We start from the raw sequence: 14,582 nt of genomic DNA, 5'->3' as shown, positions 1-14,582 counted from the left end.
CAGGAGGGCAGGAGACGGCGGAAGCGCCTGAGCCCCTAGAGATAAGAGTCAACGGCGCATGTACAGCCTCACACTTCCGGTTTCCACTGGAACACTACTACGTGGTAGCGAAAGGACCCCCCCAAACGCCCTAGAGATAAGAGTAAACAGAACATATACTATAAACTTCCGGTTTCCATCGGAACACTACCACGTGGTGGCGGAAGGGGCCCAATGTTTTGACGGGGGAGTAGGAGCCGCTCTACCCCCATGTCTTTGGTACCCTTGTTCTGTTCCCGCCCCCAAGATGGGAACCGGAAGTGTCCTTCTCCATTCATTCGATGCCTCCTGTTGCCCACTTACCACCTCTTCTTGTGCTTTACGCTTTGTTTCACGGCACAGCTTCCGGTCGGGCAACGGGAACGACGAGCCCGCCGGAAGCAGCCGTAAAGCGGCGGCGAGTGGACGGAAATCCCCGACAGGCGTTGGATTTGGGGGAGGGGCCGCGCACGTGTCTGTTGAACGGTGAGTTTTCCTCGCGGGGGGGGGAGGGAGTCTGCCTGTGGGCGTCGACGGAGTCTCGAAGGCTTCGGCTCGTCCCGGGCCAGTCATGGGGGGGCTGGCCAGGCGCGACCCCCTGATGGGATGCGTCTCCCTGCCCGTCCTCTTCCCGGGCCTCGTTGCCCCCGCCTGTGCCCGTCCCCGGGCTGAGGGTGCCTGAGGCGGGGGTCGCCGGGAGGAAGGTCTCTCCTGGTCTCCCCGAGGCGGCTGGGGGGCCACTGGGAGGCGCAGGAGGCTGGGCTGGGGGGGGCCCTGGGCTGATCCAGCGAGGCTCTGTTCCTCTGCCTCTTTGCCCAGCGTCTCATTGGTCTGGGGGGCCCCTTGCCCCAGGGCGCTGCTGGTCTGGGGGGCCCCTTGCCCCAGGGGGAGACCTGACCAACACACAGGGTGACCACATGTCATAACTGCAAAAGAGGACAAGGCACCCCAAAGTGTAGCACGTCCAAGAAAAAATATAGGACATGACAAAATAAAAGCTACGTTGCCAGATTGATAACACTCCTGTATTGATTTCATGTGGTTAGTTTAAAGCAGGGTTGTCAAACATAAGGCCGACACAGCTTCTTATTTCTAATATCCAGGGATATCTTTCTTTTAAACCCATTTCTGTCCAGTACACATTTGATCCCTGTTGCTTATACGCAACACTGGGCAGAAATGGCATAACGTAAGAGCAGTTTGTTTGTACCTGGGACAGATGCATATGAGGATTCCTGGTGTTTTCTTGGTCTCCGTATTCCAACTGCTGTTAATATTAATGCTGTTAATCTTTTAAAGCAGTGGTTCTCAAACATTTTAGCACCAGGACGCACTTTTTAGAATGACAATCGGTTGGGACCCACCAGAAGTTATGTCTTTAACTTGGAAGTGATGCCATGGCCGGTAGTGACATCATCAAGCAGGAAAATTAGCACCTCTTTATACAGTAAGGGTGCAATCCTAACCAGCAGTTATGGCAGCTGTAAAGCACGTTTGTGCCTCCATGACCGGGAGCTGCATCTGCGCATTCAGAAGCACAGACATGCGGAGGGAGGCAGAAGTCTCCGCCGTGGCTCCCGCATCGCTGCTTGTGTTGGCGCAAGTGCGCCAACATAAGCAGCAAAGGTGGGCGTGTGGGGAGGGGGCGGGTGGTGTTATTGGGTGGGGGGAGGGCAGGCCTGGGGGCAGGTGTACAGGGAGCCGGGGGCAGGGCTGGTACCCAGCAGTTATCCCAACCCCTGCGACTTCAAGCCGCTCCATTCTCCTCGGACTTGTGCCACCTCCAGAAGTAGCGCAGGTCCGAGGAGACCCATAGGAGTGTGCAGCCCTTACCCAGGGGTAAGGGGAAGAGCTCCCCCTCGCCCCTGACTGAGCCAATGCTTGCTGCAAACCCATGTTGGATGCAGCGCAAGCTCCTGGCTTGCCCGCTCTAGCACAAGTTTGGATCGCACCCAAAATCAATTACTTAACTGAGGGCCCAGTCCGATCCAACTTTCCACCACTGGTGTAGCTGTGATGCAGCTTCGATGTAAGGGAAAAAATGTTTCCTCAAGGTAAGGGGCCTCTGTGACTGTCTCCTCACCAAAGGATGCAGCACATGCCCCATCAGCACAGCTGCACTAGCACTGGAAAATTGGATAGGATTGGGCCCTAAGTAACTTAAATGTTTACAATATGTATATTTTTAAAAAAGTTATTTAAAACTGTTGCAAGCCTCGCAATACAGTCCCTGCCACCATCTTCTTAAATTGTTCAAGGGATCTTCAGTTCTTTTATTTTCTTGAGAGTAAGCTGTGCCTAAGCATGAGGGTTCTCTCAGCCAACTGTTAGAAAAACACACCTGAGCTTCCCTGTGATTGAACTTAAAAAGCCTAGGCTTCATGATGTCATCATTACCTGGCTGGAGGAGTGAAGCTCACCTTTTACCAGGACAGATAGGTTTGCTGCCCAATGGGCAAGGAAGGCTTATTGTGAGGTACAATAGCTACCCCAGATAGGAAGAAGGGCCTCTATCCACATGGCTTATTAAAAATGGAGTTTCCACACAAAGAGTACTACAGTTGGATTATCCAGCAGCTCTGAGACTGCTGAACCTGCACACAAGCATCTGGGGAGTTTGTCCCAAAAATATGCAAAAAAAGGGCATTCATCACAATTTTGTGTTAAATTTGTTGGATATGCAAATATTCCAAAGCAATGAGTGCATCAAATAATAGTTTGAAAATGTTCTCAGTGTGCTGTTGTTGTTGTTTCCTTTTATGCTTTTAAGTTCGTATTCATGATGCTTTTCTGTTGTTCCTTTTTAAAAATAGAGATGCATTTGTATTGTGTTATCATGAAATTCTTTTCTGTATAACTTTCTGTGTTGATTGCATTAGACCTGTATTTGTGGTTTAGTTTTCAAGTTGTTTTTTGATGCTGGTTTGATGTTTCCTGATTCCTTGATGATCTTGTTTTTAAGTGAAGTTAACAAGTTGTGGTGCATCTCTTTTCTTTTGGTAGTTAAGAGAACAAATCCTTACAAGAAAAGAATGGGGTTGCAAGTACTTAAAAAAAATTTAAACAGACCACTACAAAATGAAATATTACATTGCAGGGAGAGGATCTCAAGCAATAACGGTCCCTTCTGTGATTTGCAGAACTAACCTTATGGAAACCAAAGGAAAAAGGAAGTTCACAGGCAAAGGTGGGAAAGCCAGCCCCAGTAAAAAGAAGTATGGAAGGAATAAAGGTACGATTATTGTAATGTATACTTCTTAAAATAGATATTAAATATATATATTGTAGATAAACAGTGACTGAGTAATGTATAGAACATGAATTGTAGGGGAGCCAGAATGTGGCCCCCTTATGTTTCATATTATTACTGTACCTATTGTATCTGGAAGACTGTTGGGGAGGCAGGGGTGTGTGTGAATTTCATTGAGGCCATCTGTTTTTCCTCCTCAATTTGAGCACTGTCTGGAACCCTGTAATAACTTTAGATAAGAGTATATTGATTCTGTATAGTAACTTTTAAATTTTTTAAAACATTGATATAGATGCTGGTCCTCCAAAGAAATTCAGTAGAAAAGATGGTGAAGCAGGCAAGCCTAAGTTTAAATCCAAGAAATTTGAGAAAGGAAACAAAAAGCTTGGTAAAACTGTTGTAAAACAATTCAAGAGCAAACAATTATCAGAAAAATTGTCCAGGAAGCGTAAACTACAAGATGATAAAGAAGGAGGTAAGAATTTTTTTCCTCTTTCAAATGTGTTGGTCAAAGAAAATAATTATCTATAGAATAGTGAATACTAGTGCATTTTTATACATCTTTTATTATCAGATTACTTTATACTCCCTGACACAGTGTCAGAGAGATTGTGGCCCTCCTACCAAAAAGTGTGGACACCCCTGATCTTGCGCATTGGTTCCCAAACTGGTGTGTCCCGTCCCACCAACCAGGGAAATACTCAGCCCTCGCCCTGTGAGGGGCAAGATGGGGGGATGGAAGTGACGCAATCACCAGGATTGCACCAGTGTTGGGGAAAGAAGGGGAGGTTTGTACTCACCAAAGCGAGTACTGGCCTCCAGGGGTGCGAGAAGCCCTGTGGAAGCCTTCACAGGGCTCCTCAAGCCTCCGATTAACTAAAAAGTCTTCTACAGGGCTCTCCCCCGAGGCCATCGCTCACTTTGGTAAGTACAAACCCCCTCTTCTTTCCCCAGCAGTGGTGCAATCCTGGGGATCACATCACTGCCATCTCCCTGCACTGATCTAGCTTCATGTGTTCCAATTACTACTTCAAACTAAGCCATTACAGGCCAAAGCTTGTCTTTTGCTCATGATTCTGACATTGTTAGAACTTTAAGCCAAGGCAAAATTTACAGCAAGTCATTAATGGATAAGACTCCTTCAGCTGAGCAGTCTCCACCAAGAAATTGGCAGTGCATGTTAATTCAGATGCTGTATAATGTCAAGTGTGATACAAAACTATAGCTTTTTATCATTAGGGTTGCAACCTAAGAAGCCTAAGTGGGAGGACATCAAGAAGAAAAAGAAGGAACTGAAACAGACCCGACAGCTGAATGACAAAACCAATTACAATGCAGTGCTTAAAGCAAAGCAGATTTGGGAAATGCTGAGACGGTAATTCAGTATAATAAATATTGTACTTAGATTTTCCCTCATAAAGAGGAAACTTTCATTTGTATTACACTTCCCTCAGTATTGTGTGCTCAGTATTTGTGTTGTACCATAATTGAGAATGTAGATCAATATTTGGATTTTTAGGAGTATTGATAAACAAAGCAGTATTTCAGTGTTCTTAAGAATATGTATTGCAGGGAAACATTTAGTCAGTGAGATAACCTGCAAATGGAACCTCTTACTGTATTAGTCATCTATCAGAGCTTTGAAATGTTTGACTTGGGAATTTGTTGATCCAGCTTCAAATCCTTGCCTGGCCTTGAAGTTCAGGAGGTGATCTTGAACATGTCACTATCCCCTAGCTTAACCTGCTTCACAGCATAAAATAAAATAACACACATTCACCACCCGAGCTCATTAGTAGAAAAGTAGGGTACAAATATGACACTGATTTAAGCCTGGTTTTGCACTTAATCACTCTGTGGGTTTAGCTGAAATCACACAAGTGCCCTTCCCTTGACATTAGAGTTGAAAGTAAGGAGCCACAGTATTGTATCTTGAATTCATTTGGCCACTAGGCTTCTCACATGCTAGTTGTGTGTGCAGTGATGCCCAGTGATTTTTGATTGCAAAATGTTTAATTTTTAGAACAGATGATATAGTATAATGAAATTGTGCAGGGTTGTGTATTTGGGTTTTTTTTAAAGGAATGATTAATTATAACACTACTTCGAAAAGTAATCAACTTTAGTCTGCAAGATTAAAAATTAACAAAATTAACAAGAAAAAATTAAATACCTGCTTACATAAGAATCCACTTGTTTTGGTAGGAAAAAATGTGACCCAGAAAAGCGCAAGAAGCTATTGAGTGAACTTCAGGAGTTGCTCCATGGAAAAATAAAAAATGTAAGAAATATAGCAAACTTTTTTTTAAAAAAAGCAAAACAGTTCGCAAGTTGTTGACATGAGTTTTCATTCCTGCTGAAATATTGTATGTTGAGTTGTCCTGTCCTTGTCCATAAAATTATTGCTGAGATCCAGAGAGTCCTGTGCGTGATCAGAAAGCACCTTTATGCAAGACCTTCCTCCTGATTTTTGTCAATTCCTCCTTCTGACTGAAGGCCTCTACGCTATGTCTCATGGTATACTGGAAAGTTCTGTAATCCCTGGGCACACTTTTCAGGGGGCACAAGGGGCTGTGGCTAGAGATGTAAAATTCCTGGAAATTTTGATGCCATGACCATTTGTTTTGGGGGGAAAATGGAAATTTTGAGAAAAATTCAAATATATGCGTAGTTATTTTCATATCAAGCCTAAGCTTATTTTGCTGCTTTAGAGCATAAAATTTATTATGTATAACTCAGCACATTCAAATGTATGATTTGGCACACATATGAAACTTCAACATGTAAAAGCCTTAGTTTTGTGCTTGCATAATTGCAAATTTACTCACAGGAGGGCTGTTAACTGTTGCACCCTATGTTACACATGACTAGTTATAGTTCAAATATTCAAATCCACCCAAATATTCAAATCATTCATCTGGTACCCTCAACAGATTCTTCTGTCCCACTTCCTTCTGATCATGTTCTCCTCCAGTGAGGCAAGACAATAAGGTATTTGTTTCCCAATTTGTAGTAGAGTGTCTGTCACAGTCGTTTGAAAAGAGAAGTGAAAAGATTGACTTGGGTCTGATCAAGATGGCAGCAGACACAGGAGCACTGAACAGTTCACCAAAGTAGAAGAGAGGTCACTGGAAGAAGGCAGGCAACAATTAAAAGCCCTGTATATGCTATCATGAAGATGGCAGCACCTCTAGGTGCAGAAATATGCCTTGGATTTGAATGTTGTATTTTGTCCATGTATGTGCAGTAAAGATCATTCTCTTGTTTTATAGACCCTTTTGCATACAGGTCTTTATACCTCACAGTTTCTGGCAGTTTGGGTGAATAAAGCCTTAAAATCATTTCACTCAATTCCAAAAGAGAAAAATATTTCATTAGAATTGTTTCTTGTGTTCCCTCAATTCCAAAAAATGTCATTGGGTAAAAAACTGGGAAAACTTTTTCCTGGATTCTTCCAGGCCTTCACATCTCTAGCTGCAGTCAAGGTGAGAAAGCTGCATTCTCTGGATCCAATGTGGTATGATAAGTTAAAGCCCTGATTTTTGATGTAAGTAGATCCCACAGCATTGTTTGGGAGAGAACTGAATATTTGTTGCTTCATATGCAATCAGATTATACAGAATGTTTCTGTTACCAATACTGATTGTAGATAACAGCTGAAATACCAAGTACTGAAGATTGGTGGGAAAATATTGAAGCAGTTCTCTTTCAATTAGTTTTAATTTTTGCCTAAGGCTGTATCATTCCAAATGCAGTTGTATTGTTTGTTTCATTGTCAGTGAATTTTGCCGTTATAGTCTCGGCTGTAGCCTACATGGTGCAGCTTCATTATCACTAACTATAAATATAAATACAAAATACATAGGATAAAATGGTAGCTAAATGAGTTGTAGTAATTGATTCATTTATCTCCACAGATGGCATTTGCTCATGATTCAACTCGCGTCATCCAGTGTTACATTCAGTTTGGCAATGAAAAGCAAAGACAAGAAGTATTTGAAGAACTAAAAGGTATGATTTTTCACTTACGCAGCCTTTGCATTCCAAGTGTTTCATTGTAATAGCTTCTCAGTGTGATTTTTTTTTTCCCCATCCCTCAGAGAGTTTCATTGAACTAAGCAAATCAAAGTACTCCAGAAATATAGTGAAGAAGCTCCTCATGTATGGGTAGGTATTTTGCATATCCATATGCTGTGTTCAAGTGTGTTTGAAACAGTACAGTCCTATACATGTTATTTCAGAATTGTTGCACTGTATTGAATGGAATTTACTTCAGGTAAGTGTGTAAAGGGTTCTCCAAACCCCGGCCTGGGGGCCAAGTGAGGCCCACCACAAGCCTCTATCTGGCCCATGGCAAGCCTCTGGTCCCCTGTAAGCCTCTGGTCTGCTCAACGGAATATGACCAGAGCTGTGCTCCAGGGTGTTCTGAAGGCCAGGGCGACCATGCGCCTCCCCTCAATTCCTTCTAAAGACCTAGAAATATTTTTCCTGAAAAACCAGAAGTGATGTTCTGGGCCATCTGAAGGCCTTAGGCTTTCTAATGTATTTATTTAAATTTTATATTTAAAATTTATTTATTTTTCTGGCCCTCAACACCATGCCAGATATTTGATGTGGCCCTCTGGTCTAAATGTTTAGAGACCCCTGCTCTATCTCATAGCAGTGACAATCTATGGATTAATTTATTACAAACACAGGGCTGGCTTGTGCCTCCCTGCTACCTGAATCCCACCCACCCATCCCCAGTTCTGCTGCCCTATATGCGCACCTTCTTGTCCACCAGAGAATAAGGTAGGGGGAAAGAGGTACCCTGCCCCACTTCCCCTCACTTACTTGGAGCTTGGTATGCAGACTCCATCCTGTTTTGAATGAACAGGAGAAGCTGGGTGAATGGGGAGAGGTGAATCGGAGGCACAACAGCTTTTTTGTTTTTTTTCTTTTTTCCTCCAGCGGTGCTGCTGCCACTTCCGTCTTTCTCCCATCTTTTTCAGGGAGGGTGGCAGACAAGCTGGGGGCTTATCAATTCACACCCCTTCCAGCTTTGCTGCTTTCTGCAACAGTTGCATGTTGCTGAATGAAACTTGGACATACCAGCCTTGTGCAAATTAAATTCAATATATTTGACTAGCTTGTTTGCATAGATTGTATTGTACTTTCTCTCTCTTGGATGTGCTGGTTCTTACATTCTCTAAAGTCCAACGTAGTGTGGAGGACTGGCTCCACCTATTTTTGAAGGTTATGGAATGGGCCAGAGGACTCAGGAGGCAGTAACCGAAAGCCATGACTGACTACTCAAGCCCTATGCTGATGTTTACCAGAAAGAATGTTGGTTGGGAAGTAGTGAGAGTGTGCTAGAAAGCCTCACATCAATGCACTTTTAAACTATTCTTCACCCGCCCCCCACCTCATCACCTTTAGTGGCAAATGTTGCACTTGGGGGAAAGAGCGTCCCTGTGTTAAAGAATGCTGCCCAGCATTCATGAATACAGCATCAGGGAACGCTCAGGGAAACTCAGGAAAACTCTGCTTATGGTGAATGTAGGGAACATGGTTAAGGAGTGTCGATACAGGAATAGAGCCTGCTTGTGAATTCCTACTGCCCCCTAGACCCAAGAAATAGTTCTGACAGCATCTGCTTAGGGTTTAAGCAGAGGCAAAATTTGTGGACAAGCTGTTGTTCTGTGACAAGCTTATAACTCAGATGCTGATTTGGGTGCAGGAGTCTTTCATGAATTGAGGTATGGACTTTGGCTTGTTTGAAAGTCTGATCTGTTTTCTCATGTCATTTGTTACTGTCCTGGCTTATTCCTGGACTAGGACAAAGCCACAAATTGCAGAAATCATCAAAAGCTTTAAAGGTGAGGTGAGAAAGATGCTGCGCCATGCTGAGGCATCTGCAGTAGTGGAGTTTGCATACAATGAGAAAGCCATTTTGGAGCAGAGAAACATGTTGACTGAGGAACTTTATGGGAACGCATTTCAAGTCTACAAGGTAACGCATTGGGGTATCTTCATTCTTCAGAAATATTTGTGTAACTTTTAACACACTATTAAATATTTTAATAATACTATTTATTACAAAGGTCTGGAAAGGAAATGTACAAATGTGTGAAAGGAAAATGCAACAAGTTAAAGTTTCTGAATAAGCAGCCTTTGTGCTTCACAATGTGTTTGTTTTGTGATGAACACTACAGGTTCTTTGCTCATGCACTCTAGGTTCCTTCAAGATATTAACTGGAACAGAGTATCCTTGAGGCCTGAGGGCATCTGCCCAGGGTGACTTAAGCTTACAGCTGTGAGGGATAGTAATTTTCTGTTTTTCAGCAAGTCTTCAAGTAGCATGAGTCTAATTAATATCTTGGTGCTTCATTAAAACTATTTTCCAGTGCAACAGATATCTACATTTATAAACTGAGCACTTCAGGTACTTACTGGAATTTGCTCCAGTCTGGAAGCTGACTTGTATTATAGTCAGTAAATGTGTACTGAAGCTAATGGACCTTGGTTATTCTAGTGGTCTCCAAACCACGGACCACTGCTAAAAGAAAAATCTGTTTGTGGAGCTCACCATTAATGGAGCTCACCATTCTGCAGGGGAGCCTGATATCTTTGTTGCTGACCTCCTCCAAGGTTTGCACTACCTAGCTGCTTCCGCATTCTGTTGTCCCAGTACTCTGCACCCAGTTTTCTGGGCAGACATGGCTGGGTGGCATGAACTTTGGGGGAGATCGGCAACAAAGTTATTGGACTCCCCCATGGAACAGTAAACTCTTTTCACGCGGGCGAGTGATTTTCATGGGTGCAAGATCAGGCCCACAGGCTGGGGTTTGGTGCCCGCTGTTCTAGCAGAACTGGTCTTATGTTAAGTCATTGGCTTTGGCAACATTTCAGAGTCTGTGGGAAGTATTTTTTTTTTAAAAAAAATCTGGTTCATTAATTACTACAAAGAAACAATTAGCTAGTATTATTCAGGTCTAGTTGATTTTGAAAAATGAAATGAATAGGGTGTCATAATTCAGAAATTCAAATTGCAGTGCAGTATACTTTATGGTTGTTTTGAAGCGGTTGTCAAACATTTCGCATTTGCTCATAGTGTGAAAGAGTCCCCTTTATTGCTTTTAGACTCAAGAAAACAAAATCAATGTATTTTTTTTTAAATCTGATCAGTTGACATTCTTGGGAAATCTATTTGTTAGAAAACTTGGAACAGAGCTCTATTCATATCTCCAAATACTAATGCTTAAAAAAAACTTAATGAAGTTCTTTCAAAAGGCTTGAAATGATGAATATTAATGTGCTTAGATTCTGCTTTCATTATGTGTTGTAGCATATATCATGCTTTGTGGCTTTCCTTAATGAGAGACCAATTCAAAAGGGTTTCTCTTTGCATCCTAATTAGAAACTGTGCCTTCCTCTTAAATTGTAGTTATCAAAATAAATGTAGGATGTATGCATAATTGTTCTAACCTTTTAAAAATTGTGTAAGAATAGAGAATTCTGTAAGAAGCTCCCCGGTTCCCCTTGTAAGTTATGCCATGGTAATAAAAATACTTGCATAAAATCCAGGTTTGAAATCATTAAGACTTATTTCTGTACTACCTAAACCATGATTTTCGTTGCTCTTGTGCAAGTCTTTCCCTGCATTTTCCAGGATAGCTTCATTTGTTTGTTTGTTTGAGAGAGAGAGTGTCTGTGTGTGTCTGTGCATGTGCATGGGGAGATTTCCAGCATTACTGTGACTTGGGAAGACCTGGTTCATGTGTGCGCATCTGAGCTTCAGTACATGTTTTGAGATACTAAATTTGGCCTAATGAGTTCATGGAACCAGGTGTGTGAGCATCTGCCTATGATTGACTATTTTATAAAGTGGTTAACAGCCCAATCTTATCCAACACCCACCTGTGCCAATTCCACAGGGGCAGAATGGGCCATGCAGACTTCTTGAGGTTGGCAAACTTCTTGTGGTAAGGGGACATTCATTCCCTTTTCCTGGGAAAAGTCCCAGCAGCCACAACGGGGCACTTGAATGGCAGCTAGCACTGGTGTGACACTCTGCTTAGGATTGTGCCATAAGTTTCTTCTCTGTCCTTTGGCTCCTATAACGTTCATGTAATTAAAACTCATTGTGGTGGCTTTTCTTTCTTTTAGTCATCGGATCACCTGACTCTGGACCAGGTGTTGGAGGCTCAGCCTGAAAAACGTGAGGTCATTATGGATGAAATGAAACAGATTCTTACTCCAATGGCTCAAAAGTAAGCATAGCAGCTCGTGCCGTGATTATCTTTGCAAATTTATGGCTTGTTTGGCTTAGGGCGCAATCCTAACCAGCTTTCCAACAGCAAGATAAAGGCAATGCAGCTCCGAGGTAAGGGAACAAACATTCTTTTAGCTTGAGGAGGCTTCCATAATTGTCCCCCAACCACAGGATGTGGTACCTGCGCCATTGGCACAGCTATGCCGGAAAGCTGGTTAGGATTTGGGCCTTAAAGTGTGTTCTCCCTCCTTTTCACAGCTATTAGTATGGGAATAAAGTTGAAATGGTGATATTTAAGTTGGTGAAAGCAGAAAGATCCATAGCAATGGGACATTAAAGCAAATAGGCATCATTTTTCTCATTTGATAAGATTATGTGGACCTTCAAAAAGACTTACAAACAGCTCAAAATGCTTCCCCTATGTGTTGCTCTCCTGCTATTGCCAGAATTTTTGTATTTGTTACAAAATATGTACCTTCCGTTCAGTGCAGTCCTGCACAATCAATTGTATTTTTAGGATAGCATTTTCACAAAAGTTGAACTTCAGGCAAAGAAATTTTGTGCACATGTGAGTGTTACTCCTGTGTTTATCCTGTTATAAATCTGAGGTTCTACTGACAACTTAAATTCTCTGAACAAGCGCCATCTTACATAAAGTTGTAAATGACATCTACAGACCTATGGCTGGTAAAATTTCGTATGCTGTTGACAGAGACTTAAATTTCATCCTTTTTAAATTTTTCAGGCTAGTTTTGGGCCAAAAGGGCAAAGCAACTCACAAAGCTACCAAATAATATTTCAGGTGTTTGCCCATTAACGACCTTCCGGTCAGTGACAGATCACATATGTGACGGCCACTGCTAGTCAGGAGGTCACACACCCCCAGCCTCAAAAGCTGAGAGGAGCGCTGCTCCCTTCGCCTCCGGGAGCTTTTCTGATCTTCCCAGAGGCAGTGTGCATCCGTATGTTAGAGACATGATTTCAGGTTTTACGGAGAAAATCAGAAGTCGCATCTCTCATGCAATTCCAGCATTCTGAACCTTGCAGAGGCAGCGCGTGGATGTGCGCTACCTCTGGCAGGCTCAGAAAAGCCTCTGGAGGCGAGGGGAGCAGAGCCAGTCCACATCCCTGTTGTTAAGCGGCGTATGACTGGTGGCATATTCTGAATCGTAAAATGTGAATATAAGCTTCTGTTTACTTTTTTCTCATCCTACAGAGAAACTGTAATAAAGCATTCATTGGTACATAAGGTTTATTTGGACTTTTTTACTCATGCTACCCCTAAACAAAAATCTGTAAGTATTAATGCACATTGATTTCATTTATAATGAGTCTTATTGAACTGTGTTCACCTTAAAGAATTAAACAGTGAATTGTAAACTGGGCATTCAGTGCCATCTTATGGTTAAGAGCACTTCAGTAGGAACATGTCCAGCATATCTTCTCAGCTAGTGACATCTGTGTATAGGTGGGCTTCTGGGAGGGTTCATTTAGTGCAGGAGGCTCCAAACTTTTCAGTATGAGGGCCACATCATACTGGGCAGGAGGTCTGGTCTAGAGGGTAGAGCCACTCAAGCTGGAAGATTTAACATCTGAAGATCACCAGTTCAAGATCATCGGAAGCCTCCACAAGCAACAAGATCTTGAGAGTTGTCAAGTCAAGCCAAGCCCTTTTGGGTGGGAGCCAAAAGAAGCAGGCTCTAACATTTTCCATGAGAGGGAAAGGAGCAGTCTGTTAGCATGGGACCTGCTAACAGCGTGCAGCCAGAACATTTCACCTGATCATGAGAGATCCACCTGAACTGTAGATTGTTCTTGCAAGATAGAATTTGTAATTGTGAAAACCTCTTTGGGGGTTTAGAGTAAGCCTGCCTGTGTAAACCACCTTGAATAAAGCCAAAGGAGTAATCCAGTGGCCAGAAAGGCGGTATATAAATACCAGTTATTATTACTTTCACAAGCCAAAAAAAAAATAAATCAGTTTTATGAATGAAATTTAAATGAATGAATAAGTTTTACTTGGATCTTTTTTGTAATTGGGTGATATGATTCAGATGAAAAATGTGACAATTACAAAAAAAAAAGCCTTGCTTAAACTCAGAAATCATATCTAATGAGTAAAAATGTCAAACATTAGCAAATGCTCTGACAAAAAAAGTTGCTGAAGGCCAGATAAAATCTTGTGGTGGGTTGGATTTGGCCCCTGGGCCATAGTTTGGAAAGCCTTGATTTAGTGGATCAGGAATTGCCACTTTAAATTTGATGTGCACATGAGTATAGATGCAGTCTATCTGCATTGCTTTGTTTTCAGTGGGATGCATGGTCATATACCCTTCCCTTTACTTTTTTTTTTAAACACAATTTGTTATGCATTTTATTTTTCTTTATGTAGGAATTTATTACATTTCAATCCTGCCCTTCCTTCAAAGGTGTGCAGGGTGATGTACACATTTCTTCCCACCCACCCACCATTTTATCCATGCAACAGCTCCGTGAGGTGGCTTATACTGAGATAGAGTGACTGACCCAAAACTACCCAGTGAACTTCAAGGCTAAGCAGGATTTTGAATCTGTGTCTGCCCAGTAGTTGTCCAACACGCTAATAGCGACCCATAATACCTCTTTAGATAATATCTAGAGTTGAGCTCATGTTGCCTGCATTTATTTTTTGCCTCTTTCCCTCAGATACCTGTGCACTGCTACATGTACTGTATAATCATTGTGACGGAACAGAACACATTGGTCTTTTTCTGTTGTTTGACTGCAGTCAGAGCAATAAACTCTTGCCTGGATGTTTCAAAATTGTCATCCTAGGAACTGGAGATATTTTTTTCATTCTTGGGTGTAGAAAATGTTTTACAGACCTGGTCAGAATAATGCTGTTCATAAATATGTGCTCTCTTCAACAAAACCAGTTTCTTACAATTCTGGTTCTTTATGTCTAGGAAATGATTGAAGCCATCAGAGAAGCTGTGATCTACTTGGCGCACACTCATGATGGAGCCAGAGTAGCTATGCATTGCTTATGGCATGGAACCCCCAAGGTGTTGTATTTAAAGC

At 42.3% G+C, this 14,582-nt stretch overlaps 1 protein-coding gene across 2 annotated transcripts in view; it reads left to right on the top strand.

The window, feature by feature from the left end:
- Positions 1–399: 399 nt before the first annotated feature.
- The window catches only part of PUM3 (pumilio RNA binding family member 3), a 29,752-nt gene continuing 15,569 nt past the window's right edge, over positions 400–14,582 (top strand). Inside the window, exons 1-11 of one of the 2 annotated variants that reach the window (XM_066614634.1) lie at positions 400–504; positions 3,159–3,250; positions 3,561–3,743; positions 4,508–4,643; positions 5,474–5,549; positions 7,186–7,279; positions 7,369–7,435; positions 9,086–9,260; positions 11,417–11,520; positions 12,739–12,817; positions 14,468–14,566. In XM_066614634.1, the coding sequence (XP_066470731.1) occupies positions 3,169–3,250; positions 3,561–3,743; positions 4,508–4,643; positions 5,474–5,549; positions 7,186–7,279; positions 7,369–7,435; positions 9,086–9,260; positions 11,417–11,520; positions 12,739–12,817; positions 14,468–14,566 (1,095 nt within the window). In that variant the 5' untranslated portion in view covers positions 400–504; positions 3,159–3,168. Of the gene's footprint in view, positions 505–3,115; positions 3,251–3,560; positions 3,744–4,507; positions 4,644–5,473; positions 5,550–7,185; positions 7,280–7,368; positions 7,436–9,085; positions 9,261–11,416; positions 11,521–12,738; positions 12,818–14,467; positions 14,567–14,582 lie in introns of both variants that reach the window. The other variant, XM_066614635.1, reaches the window with a different exon arrangement.

The sequence above is a fragment of the Tiliqua scincoides genome, chromosome 2 (assembly GCF_035046505.1).
Source record: "Tiliqua scincoides isolate rTilSci1 chromosome 2, rTilSci1.hap2, whole genome shotgun sequence".
Lineage (NCBI taxonomy): Eukaryota > Metazoa > Chordata > Lepidosauria > Squamata > Scincidae > Tiliqua > Tiliqua scincoides.
Note: the sequence above shows the minus strand (reverse complement) of the source record. Positions and strands in the feature narration are given on the sequence as shown.